Source organism: Sceloporus occidentalis, unplaced genomic scaffold (genome assembly GCF_023333645.1).
Source record: "Sceloporus occidentalis isolate IW3139 unplaced genomic scaffold, rSceOcc1.0.p SCAF_5, whole genome shotgun sequence".
In the NCBI taxonomy this organism is placed as follows: domain Eukaryota; kingdom Metazoa; phylum Chordata; class Lepidosauria; order Squamata; family Phrynosomatidae; genus Sceloporus; species Sceloporus occidentalis.
Genome location: NW_028316985.1, coordinates 161,373,225 through 161,391,391, shown reverse-complemented (window position 1 = coordinate 161,391,391; position 18,167 = coordinate 161,373,225). Strand labels below are relative to the sequence as shown.

At 42.5% G+C, this 18,167-nt stretch overlaps 1 protein-coding gene across 1 annotated transcript in view; it reads right to left on the bottom strand.

Moving 5' to 3' along the window:
• ELOVL6 (ELOVL fatty acid elongase 6) overlaps positions 1 to 17,911 on the bottom strand; it is a 109,311-nt gene extending 91,400 nt beyond the window's left edge. The window contains exon 1 of the mRNA XM_089527071.1: positions 17,572 to 17,911. Within this exon, the coding sequence (XP_089383197.1) occupies positions 17,572 to 17,660 (89 nt within the window). The 5' untranslated portion in view covers positions 17,661 to 17,911. The remainder of the gene's footprint in view (positions 1 to 17,571) is intronic.
• Between the last annotated feature and the right edge of the window lie 256 nt (positions 17,912 to 18,167).

Below are 18,167 nucleotides of genomic sequence, written 5' to 3'. Positions count from 1 at the left end.
GCTATATGGAATTTATACTTTCTTTGAATATTTCAAGCCATGGATGCTTGAATCCGTGGATAAAAAATCCATGGATAAGAAGGGCTGATTCTACCTCCTTTCAGGAAGTAAAAAATGGAATATATATATATATATATATATATATGATTTTAGCTGTCACACTTCAATTTTTAGAAATGTGATTTATATGGTCATAGGCATCTACTGACATGAAATGGTATAGTTTGTATTGGTGTGATTTATGCTCTAAAAGTGTGGGAGCTAGTAAGGGGGGGGGGGGCAAAAGGCATGGTGGATTCATATTTCTGTTTGGCAATCATCACAATTATTATCTGATAACACTAAGTGTGTGAAATTTTCCCAGCATATCTCAGTAGCACTCTAGTAAGCATGCAACTTTTGAGCTGCACAACACTTTGCCTGCTGAAAAGTGTGTGATACATTGTTAAATAAAGTTTTGTTGTAACATGCCCTATTGAAGTGAATACAGGTTGGGCTGGCTGAGAATATATTAGCATAAAAATCTTCTCTGTCTCCCTGTTATTGTTTTCTATTGAAACAACATAAGGAGTTAATGTAGTAATTTGATCCAATTAGAATTAACATGGGTGGTGTCCACAGGAATTTTCTAGAGAGGCTGGGGCCACACATGAAAGTGAATTTCTCCTACATTTTGTACACTACAACATTTTCCTTCTTGTGTATTGTGTTGCTTGGAGCCAATTTCATCTATTTGCTGAGTCTTCCCAGCAGAAAATGTGTAGCAGAAAATTTGACATGGAAAAAAGGAGCTGAGAGTCAGGCATCTCATGAGAGGTATGATGAAGGATAACAAAACTTTCAGTGAGAGATGTTAACCCTTGAAGACAAGACATTTTTGTCCCCAGAGTCATATTTTGTTACACAGTCCACACAAAACTAGACCTACAAGATAGAATTTCATAGAATTGTAGAGTTGGAAGAGACCACAAGGGCCATCCTTTCCATTCCCCTGTCACGCAGGAAAATTCAATCAAAGCATTCCCGACAGATGGCCATACAACTTCTTTTTAAAGACCTCCAAGGAAGGAGACTCCACTACACTCCGAAGGAGTTTGTTCCACTGTCGAACAGCCCTTACTGTCAGGAAGTTCCTCCTAATGTTCAGGTGGAATCTCTTTTCCTGTGGCTTGCATCCATTGCTCCGAGTCCTGTTCTCTGGAGCAGCAGAAAACAAGCTTGCTCCCTCCTGAATATAACATCCCTTCAAGTATTTAAACAGGGCTATCATATCACTTCTTAACCTCTTCTCCAGGCTAAACATCCCCAGCTCCCTAAGTCATTCCTCATAGGACATGGTTTCTAGACCCTTCACCATTTTAGTCGCCCTCCTATGGACATGCTCCAGTTTCTCAATGTCCCTTTTGAATTGTGGTGCCCAGAACTGGACACAATATTCCAGGTGGGGCCTGACCAGAGCAGAATACAGTGGCACTATTACTTCTTTTGATCTAGACACAATACAGTGGTGCCCCGGGTTACGAAATTAATTCGTTCCGGGGCGCCGTTCGTAACCCGAAAAGCCTTCGCAAGCCGAATCGCCATAGGCGCTAATGGGGAAAAGCCGCGATTCCGTGTGAAATCGCGCAGAAAAGCACCAAAAGTTTTTTCGTAACCCGAAAAAACTTTCGCAACCCGGAACAATAATTTCCTATGGGTTTTTTTCGTATCCTGAAAATTTCGTAACCTGGGTATTTCGTATCCCGAGGTACCACTGTACTTTTATTGTATTGGCCTTTTTAGCTGCCACATCACACTGTTGACTCATGTTCAACTTGTGGTCTACTTGGACTCCTAGATCCCTTTCACATGTAGTTTCATTCAGCCAGGTGTCCCCGATCCTATATCTCTGCATTTTATTTTTCTGCCCTAAGTGCAGTACCGTAATTTCTCTGTGTTGAATTTCATTTTGTTAGCCTTGGCCCAGCTTTCTAATCTATTAAGGTCATTTTGAATTTTGATCCTGTCCTCTGGAGTATTAGCTATTCTTCCTAATTTGGTGTTATCTGCAAATTTGATAAGTATGCCCCCAATTCTGTCATCCAAGTCATTGATAAAGATGTTGAATAGCACTGGGCCCAGGACAGAGCCCTGTGGGACCCCACTGGTCACTTCTCTCCAGGATGAAAAGGAGCCATTGCTGAGCACCCTTTGGGTTTGGCCAGTCAACCAATTACAAATCCATGTGACAGTTACCTTGTCTAGCCCACATTTTACAAGCTTGTTTGCAAGAATGTTATGGGAAACCTTGTCAAAGGCCTTACTGAAATCAAGATATACTATATCCACAGCATTCCCTTCATCTACCAAACTGGTAATTTTATCAGAAAAAGAGATCAGATTTGTCTGGCATGACATGTTTCTCTGAAATCCATGTTGACTCTGATTATGGCATTGCTTTCTAGATGTTCACAGACTCTCTGTTTAATGAATTGCTCCAGAATCTTTTCTAGAACTGATGTCAGACTAACTGGACGATAATTGTTGGGATCCTCTTTTTTCCCCTTTTTGAAGATGGGGATAATAATAATAATAATAATAATAATAATTATTATTTGTGGCTTTTCCACAGAATGTATGTGTTTGGGATGCCTTCCCCTAAGATAGGAGTCTGTGTGCCTGTTTTATACAGACTAAAGCCCCTTTGTGGGCATTTTTCACATATATGCATTTTTATATCTTGTACATTTTTCACACATAATTTTGTGGTAGTGATACAATCCCTCCACCCACTCACATTTCAGGCTTTGTTTGTGTATGAATTTCCAAAGCAAAATGAGTTCCACCCCACTGCCAGTCTCAGGCAATGCAAACTCTACAAATGTCTTTCCCACCCCTAGAGCAGTATCAAGTGCAAATCTCAAGTCAGCTATGACTCTCACTGGGTGATTTGGGTGGATCTTGAAAAGGGAGAGCATTTTTTGGACCACATCTCACAGAATCCCCCTCCAGCATGGCATTATGCAAACTGTACTCCCTTAAAATTAACTTTTGTAAGCTATTTTGAGCTAGACATCAGTTTTTAACTGGGACCCTTTCACACTACAGAGTTAAAGTACTATGATTCTATAGTTTTTTGTGGGTTTTTCAGGCTATGTGGCCATGTTCTAGAAGAGTTTATTCTTGACATTTGAATTCACACTATGATTCTACTTTAACTGCTATGACTACATCCTATGGCATCCTGGAGTTTGTAGTTTGGTGAAGCACTAGAGCTCTCTGACTGAAAATTCTAAACACCTCTCCTTGGACTGCAAATCCCAGAGTTCCATATGATGGAGCCATGCCTGTTAAATTGGAATCATGAGACAATAACCATGGAATGTAAATGGGTACCTGATCTCCACCATTGGTTTCTTGTGAGGATAATGTATGTATGGAGGACAGAAAATCATACATGCTATTTTGAGTTTCCTAAATGAAAATAAGGATATAAAAATCATCGTGGTCAGCTACTAGGAGGTGGTTTGGGAGACAAGTTTAGAGACAACTCAGGGATAGGGATAGTGATAGTGATTAAGAAACAAAAGGTTAGTAATTGCACAATCTTTTGCTACAAATAAATACAAGTATTACAAAGAAGATCAGCTGTAATAACTGTAACTACTGCAATAAGAACTTGGGGGGAGGGTTGGGAAAAAGAATAGTATGACGTTTTTGACAAAGCAAATCTTTTATTTGTATATATTGTAAAATTTCAATAAAGATTTTTTTTTAAGAGACAACTCAGGGATAGGACTAGCTGTTATGGTTTGTGGTCTGAAGAAAAGAAAGGGTTCAGAAGGCTCTGCAGGCAAGGGTCAACAAAAAAAGGGGAAGAAGAAAAAGCTTCTCACCTTTTGGAAAAAGGAAAAAAAATCATGCTAAATTTATCACATAAGGAAACAAAAAAAATCACATGTAGAACAGAAAGATAAATAATAAAAGTCATATTAATTAGGCAAACAAGCAAATATTCCCAAAGCTGTTTGCCACTTCTGTAATATGGATACATGGAAGCTCTAGTGCAGGGGTAGGCAACCTGCGGCCCGCGGGCCGGATGTGGCCCGGCAAGGCCTTGGGACTGGCCCCAGCCTGGTCCTGCCACCGATTGCCACCGGGGCCTTTGGGGGGCAATTGCCTATAGAAGCCTCAGAAACATGCATTTATATTAACATTTTTAAAAAAATCAGCAAATTTTTTTGCGTGTCCTCCATTTTTTAAAAAAAAGTTTCTTCCATTTGAAAATTTTGTCCTACATTTGTCCTGGTTTATTTATATATTTAATTTTTTTTTAAAAAATAATTTAATTATTTATTTTTTGGCTTCGGCCCCCCCAGTTGTCTGAGGGACAGCAACCCGGCCCCCGGCTCAAAAAGGTTGCCTAGTGCAAAGCTCAAGCATTCAAAGTTATTCTTTGGGGAACAGTATTCCTAAAAGGTAACTTCTGCCTAAGCTCCAGTCACCTAAATGTCATGTGCCTGATCTAGACAAACTTGGATAGGGACAAAATCTGTGTCTCGCTCAACTCACAAGGAGAGCTGGACTAGTCTGTGTGAGGAAATAAGATCCCTGCTCCTCTGAAGCCACAGCAAAGACAACTCTAATGTCTGATCTTGAGCAGGTATAAGAGTGGGAAGAATTTACTCTTCTTTCATCTAAGCGCGACTGTCTACCTTAACTGCTTTAGTGTTAATTGGCCAAAATCCAGGTAGGGTGATGGTGCAAAGGCAGGGAACAGGGCAGGTACTTTTTCAAGTCACCCAAGACTGAGGCAGACAGATGGAATATGTGGTTCTACATTGCTAAAATGAAATGCCCAGCATTCTTCACCATTGCCTATGCTGGTTAGGGAAGTCAAGCATCTAGAGAGCCATACATTTCTCATTTTTGGCCTATGGCCATCACTACATGTCCAATGGTCCATGTGACCCCTTTGCAAGGACAGTAACATGGATTAAAGGAAGAGGCAGGTTGCCGATAGCTTTTTTCACTACACTTCCATGTTCTTTAAAACTGTACACAAATGCAATTGGACACGTATACTGACGATTCAGTAGTCTGAAAGCATACAGTACTGCAGCTTGCTTGGAATACTCCTTCCACACCAACATATTCACTGAAGGCCTTTTCTGGGTACCTTCCCAATTGGAAGCTAGCTATGTGGAAATATTACGCAAGGTCTTCTCATTGGTAGCATCTTGTTCATGCCATTCTTTCCCCAAGCAGGCTCATTCTTTAGAAGCTGGCAATGAACCGAGTTGATCTCTGGGATTAACAAACTGAGAATCTTTCTGGAAAGTAAAGAAAGCCCTTCTCAGAGCCATAGCATGCAAAATATCCTTTCTCTCAGCCTCTGTAAAACAGAGGATTCCTGGATTATAAGGACTGTAAATTAGACAAAGTTATTATCTACACTATCAGAGGTTTCATTGCATTATCCATCATTCTCCACCTCCCATGGAGAAAAAATGTTGCAAACAAAAGCCTAAGTGCGCAATACTACTTAAAGTAAGTCCATTGAAATTAACAGGATTTATTCCTGTGAATACATTGGCAGAGGATTGGGTTATACAATTACTGTTACAACAGTTTTCTTCTAGGATGGCTTGTCACTCTCTGGAAAGCCAGACGGATTTCAGAAGATGGATTTGGTGTATAGGCTGTCAGATGGCAAATAATGAACTTTATTGCACAGGCCCTGGAATGGGCCTGTTGCATACTAAAAAGGGATCATTCTGGGGACGGAATGGGCCCCAGAACGCATTTTATCTCCACTGCTACCGGACGTTCCAATCGCGGCCCACATCCATTCCAGGGGGCACGATTTCAGAGAACTGTTCCAAAGCGTTCTCGAAAATCGCGTCCCCTGGAACGGATGTGGGCTGCGAATGGAGCCTCACGGAGGCCTCAGCATTTGTGTGCTGCAGCCTCCATCCGGAGCAGGAAGGGGCAGCATCTGGCTGCCATTTTCTGCCTGTCTGTATCTCCCCTTATTAAAAAACTTATTCGATAATTAAGAAAACTTATTCATTAATTATATTAAAACAAACGGATAGCCAACAGCTCTCCACCCTTAATGCAGACTTCATAACGAACAAGTGAAATGAAACTGAAGCTTCCTGGGTGCTTTCCTAGATCTCTCCAGTACTTTCAAGAAATTCAGTGAATATCTTCAGAGCTTTGACTCTGTTTTGTTCTCTATACTCTCCTAGAGCAATGTAACATTAAAACCTGAGGTGGTTCCACAAAAAATGTGGTGGTCCCTTAACCAAAACATACAGTTCTAAATTGATTAAAAAAAGATGAGGCTGCTCTAATATCTGAAGCTGGAAAATCTAATATTTGAAGCTAGAAGCAAGCAATTGCAAAAACATCAATTTAATGTTAAGCAACAGCTTAACATTTCTGGGATTCCAGCAGGTAAATGCCTTCTGCAAAATAAACCACACAGGGGATTTTATAATGAACATCAAGGTTTCCTGTTATTAATTCCCAGTATTACGTCTTACATCTTCCCACAGGTTTTGAGAAATGTTTTTTTTAAAAAATCCTCTTTAAGTAAGTCTTATTTTATATTACAGCTAGAGAAACAGTGGCACCCATAGCAAGGTGATTCATTAAATATGCATTGCATAGTCAAATTGAAAATGTGTGTGAGAGAGAGAACATTCAAGTCGCCTGTCAATTTATGGAGATCCCATGAATTTCATAGAACAAGGAGTACTCAGAGATAGTCTAGTCAGTTCCTTCCTCTGAAATATAACCTGCAGCACCTGGTGTTTGTTGGCGATTTCCCATCCAGGTACTAACCAGAGCTGACCCTGCTTAGCTTCCAAGATCAAATGGGATCTGGTGTCTTTAGGGTATTTAATATAATAATAATAATAATAATAATAATAATATATTTATAGCCCACCTCTCCCCAAAGGATTGAGGCAGATAACAATTTAGGCACTTGAACTGAAAATGCAGAAAAACTAAAAATACAGGGTTATAAATTGGACAAATCATAACCTTGGACAAATCATAACCTATCATCCTAATTGACTCAGTTTAGTTGCTACTCAATAATTATACTGAAAAATATTTCCATGTTGACATATTCTGTTCAATGGAGCATAACATGTACTGCACAGTACCTATAGTTATAGTATATATTTCACTCCCTGAAATGTAGCATTTCCTGTCATGATAGTTAATGACTTAATTTTCAATAAAGTAATTTCATGTTTTTTTTTAAAAAAAATTGGGCAGTTAACATCAGAGTTAAAAAAACAAAACGAATCTACCTATTCAGGTCTGCTACATGATAGCAATCAGGAACATTTGCTATGAACCACATACATAATGTAACTGCAGGCTTCTTTCCTAAGACCACGTATGTCTGGGTTTTACCAGTACATCTAACATATAGGAATCTAAGCAAAATCTTACTGGAGGAAGTGGGAGGATACCATTTATAATATAAACAATCAAATTATGTGAATGGATTAGAAACAAAGGGCAGGCAATGTCACACTATGCAGATGTTTAGAGTTCAAATCCCATGATTCCTATTAATCTTGATTTCTGGAGCTTATGGGAGTTGTAGTCCAAAACATCTAGAGAATGCCAGGTTGTGTATTCCTAAAGAGAAATTTCCACTGTATCAGAGGGGGGGAAATGATGCACAAGCTTGAAAATTTTTGAATTGTCTCCTTCACATAACAGCATCATGCACTGCTCCTAGACTTACAATGATGCAAGAATTTAAAGAAATCAACAGCATCAGAACCAGACACCTGAGCAACCTGACATAGCTAAGCTTCCTCAATAATCCAGACCACTGGATGACACTCAGGTGTGGTCTCCTTCTGTTGTTTTCCATAAAATCTCAAGTCATTCAAGGAGGTCACCAGATTATTTAGTATGGGGAACCTGAAATGAGCACTGGATAGGAATAGTTTGCCAACTCTAAACCATGGTTCTACCAATACTTGGGATAAATGAAGAAAACTGCTCGCTGTCAGTATAAGAAAAAAGTAGATCAGGACAGAGCTTGATGGGTAAAGAAATGATGCAACAAATAGAGCATTTGCTGGTGCAACAAACAAGAGTGCAGAGGCAGAAAAAATGGCAACAGGTCACATGGAAAGAGGTGTAGAAGGATATTTAACAAAAGGTGTCAGGGAGGAAGATGGGAGAGTCCATAGAACAGAATCCATGTTAAAATAAAGTACAAAAAACACAGAAATAATTATGTGAAAGTGCAAGCTAAGGACACGTGGTGAACAGTGAAAATGATAGCAAATAAGATACAAGTTATGAACAAAGATGTGTATGGTAAAGGACAATGGCAATAGGTGAGGTACAGAAGATCTGGGAAAGACAGAAGGGTGGCATCCTAGCTAGAAGCATGGATGAAATTATGCAATAGAGCAGTGATGGTGAACCTTTTAGAGACAGAGAGCCCAAACTCAGTGGTGTTCCCACACTGGGTGTCATGGCATGGGACTTCTGGGAGGGAGGGACTTCGGGGGCAGGGCTTCCAGGGAAAAAAAAACTAAGGCACACTCTCTCAGCCTCAAGCTAGCAATAGCAGCCCCCCCATGATAGTTTCAACTTAGAGTTGCCAGGAACAGTTTGAAAGCACACAAACATCCAACGCACACTCTCTCAGCTTCAGGCCAGCAATACCAATCCCTTCCCCCACAAAACTTGCCAAGAAAACTCCATGATAGTTTCACCGTAGGGTCGCCAGGGATGACTTGGAAGCACGTAAACACACACACACACACACACATTCAAGGCATACTCTCTCAGCCTTAGGCTAGCAACAGCAAACCCCCCTCTGATGAAACAACACACTGCCACTGCCAGTGTTTCCTCTTCCTCCTGTCTCTTACTCCTCCTCCTGTCCTTCCCTCCCTCCTCTCACTGGCAGCGGATGGGTCGCTGGAGGCATGGGGCCACCACCGCTTCCTCTTCCTCCTCCTCTTCCTCCTGCCTCCTCTTCCTCCCTCCCTCCCAGCTCTCATTGGCAGCAAGAGCCTCACATGCCCACAGAGAGGGCTACACATGTCATCTCTGGCATGTGTGCCATGGGTTTTCCACAGCTGCAATAAAGTGAAGATAATGATGCAATTGAGTAACTGACAGTATTGAGTAACAAGATCTGGAGGTGATACTTTGACATTTGGAATGGATTACATATGTGAAGCAAGGGCTGAGAGCTTAATTTCAGCAAAAATGCACCTACATTTTCAACAGTGCATGGCAGGATCTGATGTATATCAATGACATTTTTAAATATAAAGGTCTTTCCTGCTTAAAGGCAAGTACATTCTTGTCTCCTTTTCTTGAAACTCCTTCAATGGGGATACTTAAATGAAATGAATAAAATGTATCTGTTTGACAGACTAATAGTACTCTATCCAGGCAGCTAGTAGAGGGCTTAGAGCAGTGATTCTCAGATTTTGGTCCTCCAGATGTTTTGGACTTCAGCTCCCAGAATCTGAGCATTAGCAATGATGGCTGGGACTTCTGGGAAGTCTGAAACATCTGAAGGACCAAAAGCTGAGAAACACTGTACTTGAGATATGAGGGTTCGGGTCCCCAATCTCCACTGAACCATGGAAGTCAGTGGATGATTTTTGAACAGTCACTGTCTCTCAAATGAGACCCATCTCAAACAGCTGTTGTGCAAAAAAGTATGAAGCCCTATGTACACTGCCTTGAGTACAAGAAAACTTCAGTAAAATAACAACAACATAGTAATTTTCATATGGGTATGTGAAACCAGGACATGTTCAACACTAGAACATAAGATCCAGATTTTAGTTTAGCTAAAAGTTGTTATCAGGCCCAGTTTCAGAAGTAAGGATTAGGGTTAGGATAACCCTCTGGCAACCATATCGTTTTGCTGTGGAACTGCTTTTTGTTCCTATCTACAAGGTGGCCAAGTCTTTATGATTATCTTTTTCTCTTTAGTGCACAACGTGTAGAATTCAAAGACACAGCCAAATTTGCCTGGAATAGCAGTATGCAAGGGGATCTTGTACCACCTTTGAGATTAATTCAAAGAAAGAAGTTGATAGCATGATCTTTTGTAGACTTGAGCCTAAATCCTCAGGTGTATGCTGCAAAGATGCTACAAGCTTCCTTTGCTTAGAGGACAACAGCCAATGCGCCTCTGAACTTGGTCAAGAGAGTTAGCCTCCACCCATTTTTAAATGTCCAGGCTCTTTTTATCTTTTTAAACTGTTTATTTGTCACATGGATTCTATTTTCTTTTTAATATATTAAGTGAAACACATCTAAAACAGGTTAATAGGGCCGAATGAACTGAAGTTATTTAAAATGGCCAGTTTTTACTTTTGAAAAAAAAAATTAAAGGCCACTTTTTAAAAAATGGACAAGAGAGGTTTATGTCTTTAATAGCTACATAGAAGCCAGAAAAGAAATAAAAGAAATCAGGAGAAATATGGCTGATGCAGAAGAGCATAACCTGTTGATTTCAGTATGCAAAGAGATCTTGTAGCATACCTTTTGCATACTGATTTTCCAGACTAACATGGCTATACCTTTTTATTTCCTGTTTATTTCAGTCCTGCATCTATTAAAGCTTTCCTTCAATTAGGTAACCGAGCTTCTATGCAAGGTGATGCACTGGCATGTCCGAATGAAAAGTATATGGTAAAATATGCTGCAGGCTATGCTTTACTGCTTATTATGCCTGAAACAAAGGTAAAGATACATTCTGAAGGCCAATCAATATCTATTTTTTTCGGGTTACCCCCCCCCCCCCCCCACTATTTTTATAAAAGGCCAGAAAGAACTGGTGTTATTTGTTTAGATTGGTTTTTTGTTTGATTTTTGATCATCTGTCTCAGTTTATTTTGGTTAAGGAAAGGGAAAATACTGCTCATGAGGTGTGGGACGACTGCAGTTCTCAACTTTCCTCAAGACTGACTCTGCTAACCAGGCCAAAGGGAGATGCAATCAAACATCCTTTGGAAGACTACATATTGCCAATCCTAATCTAGGTGATCAGATTTTCACAGGGGAGAAGAATGGGAGCAAAGGGGGCTGAGAGTTGGGATTTTGTGGAAAGTGAAGTCCCGCTACACGACAACTTTATATGCAAAGGCAAATGATATTTAGTGCATGAAAAACAATTAACCAGATAATTGCAGCACAAGCTTTTACAGAGCTCAGTGTTTCGTCAGAGGCATGAAACATTATTCTATGTTTTCAGGTTAGGCTGTGTGAGAACTAGAAGCAGTAAGGTTGGCAGGGACTTTTTCCCTAATTACAGTACAGTAAACACTGTACACACTGCTACAGTTACATTACAACTTAAAACGCAATAACAGTTATAAAAACATTACACTTGGTATACTTGTGTGAAGTTTCTTCTACCTGAAAGAGAAGCAGCAACAGTAAACAAGATGAAGTTCCTTCCCAGACACAAGCACACAGGGTGTCTCTGTGTGGAAATAAGTGAAGCCAAGCAGAAGATAATTTTTAATCTCCCAGACTGAAAGTGCCAGATTTTTTTTAAACTTACATTTTCCCCACCCTGTGCTTTGGTAGCTTTTGACTGTTGGACTATGACTCTGGAGACCAGGGTTTGATTCTTCCTCAGCCATGAAACCCACTGGATGACCTTGGGTGAATGACACACTCTCAGCCTAAGGGGAAGGCAAAGGCAAACCTCCTCTGAACAAATCTTGCCAGGAAAACCTTATGATAGGTTTGCCTTAGGGTTGCCCTGAGTTGGAAATGACTTGAAGGCACACAAGACACATGCACACAGGTTTGCTTTAGGGTCACCATATGTCAGAAACAACTTGAAAGGCACACAACAACAACAACGATGGTGTCTACTAACCCAGCCTGTGAAGCTTCTGTGGGAGACAAACAGAAAGAGAGAGAGAGAGAGAGAAACAAGTCAAGGTGTCCTTTCTCCACACCTCCTTCCCTGCCCAGTTGGCCATCAATCGGAGAGGATGGATCTCTACCAGCCTTTTCCAGTAGGGTCAGAGCCAGTGTGGTGGAGTGATTTGAGCATTGGACTATGACTCCTGGAGAACAGGATTCAGGACTCAGCCATAAAACCCACTGGGCGACCATGGCCAAGTCATGCTCTGCCTCAGAGGACGGCAATGGCAAACCTCCTCTGGAGAAGAGTGCTAAGAAAACCTCATGACAGGGTCAGGAACATCTTGAAAGGACACAACAAGAACAAAGCTCAAGCAAGCCTGGAAGTCAAGGGTCTAAAAGGGATCATTCGCTGAGTAAAACAGGCCTGCTTGAGAGCAGTTTGGTACCCACATCTAGGGAGAGCTGCCCCACCAGAGAGCAGGGCAACCAAACCATGGCCTGGGGACATGTTGCACCCATGGGGAGACCAATCCCACACATGCCTCCAACTTTGTCCACAAGCTTGCACCAGAAAGTGGCATGGCCCAAGAGGGATGTGGTGCACATGCAGCCCAAGAGAAAGAAAAGCAGAGGAGATGTAAAACTTAAACCTGAGCAGGGTAACCAGATGTCCTCCTTTCCCAGGAAATGCCCTACATTTCCACCTTCTGTCCGGAAGGAATTTCAAAATGCCCTCCATATTCGAGCACGACAAAGAAGCACACATTTATATTGCAATGAGTGTTTGTAGAGTTTCCTTTGGAAGGTCGTCCATTTTTCTGGAATGTGCCTTGTCCTCCTTTGTGGTGAGGACATCTGGTCACCCTGAACCCGAAGGAGCCTGAACTGGTTGGACATGGATATGGTTTGGACTTAAAAAAGGAGCAAAGGATGGTGACATTCCACCATTCCGGGAGACCCAAGGAGGCCAAAAAGCCTAGCAGAAGCATGCAGACCCATCCAGGCCTCAGCCATTCTATCCACGGGTCAGGGTCCTCTCTCAAGCATCCTTGTTTTCTTCCCAAGGTTCAACTCTTTCAGGGGAAAAAAAGGCAAGACATCTCCCAATCCCCTTTTAAAACCCAAAGGAGGCCAAACAGACTAACAGAGACCCATGCAAGACTGAGCCACTCCATCCATCTTGTGCATCCTTTTTTTGCCCCCTAAGGCTCAAATCCTCTGGGAAAAACAAACCCTAACCATCTCCCAGTCCCCTTTAAAATGCAGATTCTGTGCCAACAGCGTGGTTACAATGGCCTGGAAGGGGGTGGGAGGCAGGGAAAAGGCACTCTGCTCATGTGCAGAGGCAAGGGTTGCTCTTCCTATTCATTGACAGGTTCAAAAATAGGTTCTGGGATTGAGGCCCCCCTTTTCCTCTACCCTCCTCCTCCGCCGCCGGCAGCTGGGCATTAAGTCCTGGAGCACGCAGCTGCCCTTGCCTCACCTCATTTTCCCTCACAGTCTGCCACTGACTTGTCCAGAATGGAGGGCTTCGGAAAGGCAGACAAAGGCTGCATCCACATGGCAGAAATAATCCGCTTTGACACTACTTTAACTCCCAGGACTCCATGCTATGGAATGCTAGTTTGTTGGGGCACCAGAACAAGGCTAAATGTCTCCCACAAACTACAAACCCTAGGATTCCTTAGCATGGAGCCCTGGCAGTGAAAGCGGTGTGAAATTGCAATTATTTCTGCAGTGTAGATTGAGTCCCTAGGAAAAACCAATTCAGCCACCTTAAACAACCTGGGCTGCATCCAACTGCAGAAATAATCCACTTTGACAACACTTTGATAATCTAATTTGATACTATTTTAGCTGGAGGGCTTCATGTTATGAAATGCTGGGATTTGTAGTTTCTTGTGGCACCAGAGCTCTCTGACAGAAAAGGCTATAAATGTATCCTACACAAACTACAAACCTCAGGATTCCTTAGCATGGCACATGGCAGTTAAAGCAGTGTGAAACTGCTTTATTTCTGCAGTGTAGATGAGGGTCTAAGAGAAATCAAGTTGGCCACCTAAAATGCCCTGCACCCTGTTTCATCCACACTGCAGAAATAATCCAGTTTAACCCCATTTTAAGTGCTCTAGCAGCCTAGCTCAATGCTATGGAATTCTGAGATTTGTAGTTTTGTGAGACATTGAGCCTTCTTTGTCAGAGTTCTTGTGCCACAACAAACTACAATTCCCAGGATTCCATAGCACTGAACCCTGGCAGTTAAAGTGTGGTAAAACCAGATTGTTTCTACAATGTGGATGGGCTCTTCCTGGATCCCATTAGGGTTTTATCCGGGGGGGGGGGGGGGGAGAAAAATACAGCCATTGCTGCTGCTAAACGTGGTCCACAACAGTTTTCTCCCTTCTCTTCCTGCCACACTCCCCTGTGGATCAATTTAAAACCAGCATTCTCAACCTTACAGAAGTCTGTGGCAAGCCTCCTCACCTGCCTTGAACCCAGGTCTGACAAAGGAGTTTGTAGCTTCACAAAGAGCCAGCATGGTGTAATGGTTTGAGTGTTGGACTCTGGAGACCAGGGTTTGAGTCCTCGCTTGGTGCATGAAACCCACTGGGTGACCCTATCCAAGTCACATTCTCTCAGCCTCAGGGGAAGCCTCAATAGCAAACCTCTGAACAAATCTTGCCAAGAAAACCCCATGATAGTTTCACTTTAGGGTCACCAGAAGTTGGAAGCAACTTGAAGGCACACAACAACAATAGCAACAATAACAAAACTTCCCAAAGGGGGGAGACAACTCAAATCTGAAGAGGAAGATTTTTTTTTCTGGTCTTGCTAAGGAAGAAAAGGCCTGCCTGAACGAATGTCTCTCCAATACCCCTTGAACAGAGAACAGGTACATCTTGACAAAATGCAAGGGTGGGAGTAGCATAGCTCTTTTTCCTCCTGTATGATTTCTAACCCCTTTGATGAAGAAGCCGGTGGAGCTTTGAAAGCTTGCAACATGTCCTTTGTGCATTTCAGTTGGCCCTATAAATGGCATCACCATTTTGGATGTGACTGTACTTTGCTAACAGGGCTACCTTGGGATAGCATGTCCAGTAGATATGAACTATCATAAATGTGGCCAAGATTGCATTGTCATTCAAGGGGGAAATAGAAACTACACAATGTATTACTAGGCTGCATCCACACTGCAGAAGTAATCCGGTTTGATCCCACTTTCACTGCCATGGCTCCATGGTCTGGAATTCTGGGAATGGGCATTTGTTGTGGCACCAGACAAACACCCATTCCCAGTATTCCAGAGCATGGAGCCATGACAGTTAAAGTGAGATCAAACCAGATTAATTCAGCAGTGTGGACGCAGCCCATGGCAGGGAATGGGGAAAGAGGAGGTCACCACACACTGAAGGGCACTTAACTATTCTGGGCGGAGTAAAACAACCTTGTTATCCCTTGTTGGCAAGCTAAAATGCACACATACACACATAATTGTGTACTTTTTGCTTCTCTCTCTGAATGAGAAGACTGAATCCAGCTAACCTGACTTCCAAGTTCCTGGCCCATCCTTGCCTCCAAGCAAGGATCCCTCCCTTTTTATTCCCTGCTAGTTCATCCTTAAACATCCCAGTCCTTAACCCTTCCTGAGTGAAAGAAGGGGAATGAAACAGGCCCACCAGGAGGAGGAGGAGAAGGTCAACTGCTTGGGCAGAAGGGCTGAAATCAGCCCCTTTAAATCCCAATTTTGAGAGGAAAGCAGGAATTAAAATGCACATACAGTCAGCCCTCTATATCCATGCATTCTCCATCCTTGGATTCCACCATCCACGGCTTGAGAACATTCCAAAATTACTCCAACCTTGATTTTGCTATTGGATACAAGGGACACCATTTCACTACATCATGGGATTTAATGGGACTTGAGCATCCAGTGATGCTGGCATCCCTGTGATTTGGATTTATGGTGACTCCCACTGATCTGGCAGTCCACCTGTCATTGTCTGATGTTGGCATCTCATTGATCCCAGGATTGTGGGATCCATGAAGGATCATGGAACCAAACCTCATCAGATACCAAAGGCCCATTGCAGTAGTAGTAGTAGCAGCAGCAGCATCAATAATAATAATAATAATAATAATAATAATAAAATTAATTTTTGATGCTGATTTTACTATCCCATTGATTTTGGTATCCCATTGTTCCCAGGATTATGGTATCCATGAGGGATCCAGGAATCAAACCTCATCAGATACCAAGGGCCCATTGTAATTGTAGCAGTAGTAGCAGCAGCAGCAGCAGCAGTAATAATAATAATACATTTAAATTTATGGTATTCCATTGATCCCAGGATTTTGGCATCCACTTCTGGAACCAAATCTCATTCGATACCAAGGGCCCACTGTAGCAGAGCAGCAGCAGCAGCAGCAATAATAATATATTTATTAGTTTTTGATTTTGGGATCCAATTGATCCCAGGATTTTGGTATCCACGAGGAACTCTGGAACCAAATCTCATCAGATACCAAGGGCCCACTGTAGCAGCAGCAGCAGCAGCAGCAGCAATAATAATAATAATAATAATAATAATAATTGATTAGTTTTTGATTTTGGGATCCCATTGATCCCAGGACTTTGGTTATCAGTGAAGGATCCTGGAACCAAACCTCACCGGATACCAAGGGCCCATTATAGTAGTACTAGTAGTAATAGTAATAATCATCATAACAAATTTAAATTTTGATTTTGGGATCCCATTGATCCCTGGATTTTAATATCCACTCCTGGAACCAAACCCTAGTGGATGCCAAGAGCCCACTGTAGCATTATTATTATTATTATTATTATTATTATTATTATTAAATTAATTAGCTTTTGATTGTGGGATCCCATTGATTGTGAGATCCCATTGATGCTGGGATCCTACTGATCCCAGGATTTAGATCTTTAGCAGCAGCAGCAGCAGCAGCAATAATAATAATAATATATGAATTAGCTTTTGAATGTGGGATCCCATCCACTGATGCAGGGATCCCAGTGATCCCAGGATTTAGATCTCCGCGGGGGATCCAAGAACCAAACCCCGGCGGATACTAAGGGCCTACTACTAAGTAGTACTACTAGTAGTAGTAGCAGTAGTAATAATAATAGTATTAAGAATAATGATAATAATGCATCCATCCATCCCCATCCCCCTCATCCTAACCAGCCGCTCCTTCGAAGCTGCTCTCCGGAAAACCCTTGCAATCCCATTCATCCAGAAAGATGGAGAGCAAGAGAAACGCTTTGCAAGGAAGAAGGCATGCTCTCTCCTTATATAATTTTTCTCTCTTTCTCTGGGTCTCTCTCCTTTCCTTCCAGAGACAGACAGCGGGGCCCTTGTTTCGGCCTCCTTGGGCCAGCTTTCCCAACACTGGACCCATTCAGGTCAAGGAAGGAAGGAGGGGAGGGGGAAATAAAATAACTGTAATCAAACGAAATCCATCACCTACCTAGGGGAGATCTGCAGACCCCCCTCCCCCCACACACACACAGAGAGATTTGGGCAGGGCGTCTGCGCGCGCATCGAGGCACACTCTCTGGCCCAGAGGCACACTCTCTCAGACCCACAGCCCCGATCCCCTAGACACACACACACCCCAGACACACACACCCAGCCCGATCCCTCCTTCCCCATCCCCTCGTACCAGTTCTCTTGCATCCACTGGATGGCTTCATTCTCGTTGAACTGCTTCTCGAATTCGTATTCTTGCAAAGTCAACACTGACATGTTCATTGGACCGATCGGGAGGGAGAGGCAGCAAAGGCAGGAGGAGCTGGGAGGAGATCGTCTCCTTTGAATGGAATATATATATATTGGAATGGATGCTTGGCCAGAGGTTGCCTCCTCCTCCTCCTCCTCCTCTTCTTCTTCTCCTCCTCCCACGATCTGCTTAGCTCTCTCTCTCTCTCAGCTATAGCCTCGTTGGAGCATTGCTTTTTCTATTTTCCCCTTCCTTTTTTCCCCTCCTCTCTCTGTCTGCTGTTCCTATAACCTCCTCTCGTGTTCTGGAGATCTCTCCTCCTCCTTCTTTCAGCTTCTGCAATCCACTCTTGGGCGGGGAAGGGAGTCGAGGCGGTCCTAGTGTCCCTGTCTCCAAGTCCTGGGCCTCTCCCACAGCCATTCATGCCAAGGACTTGGGGCTGGGGCTGTGTGAACCTGCCTCCCATGAGCCTATCATCATCATCATCATCATCATCATCATCATCATCATCATCATCATCATCATCATCATCATCATCT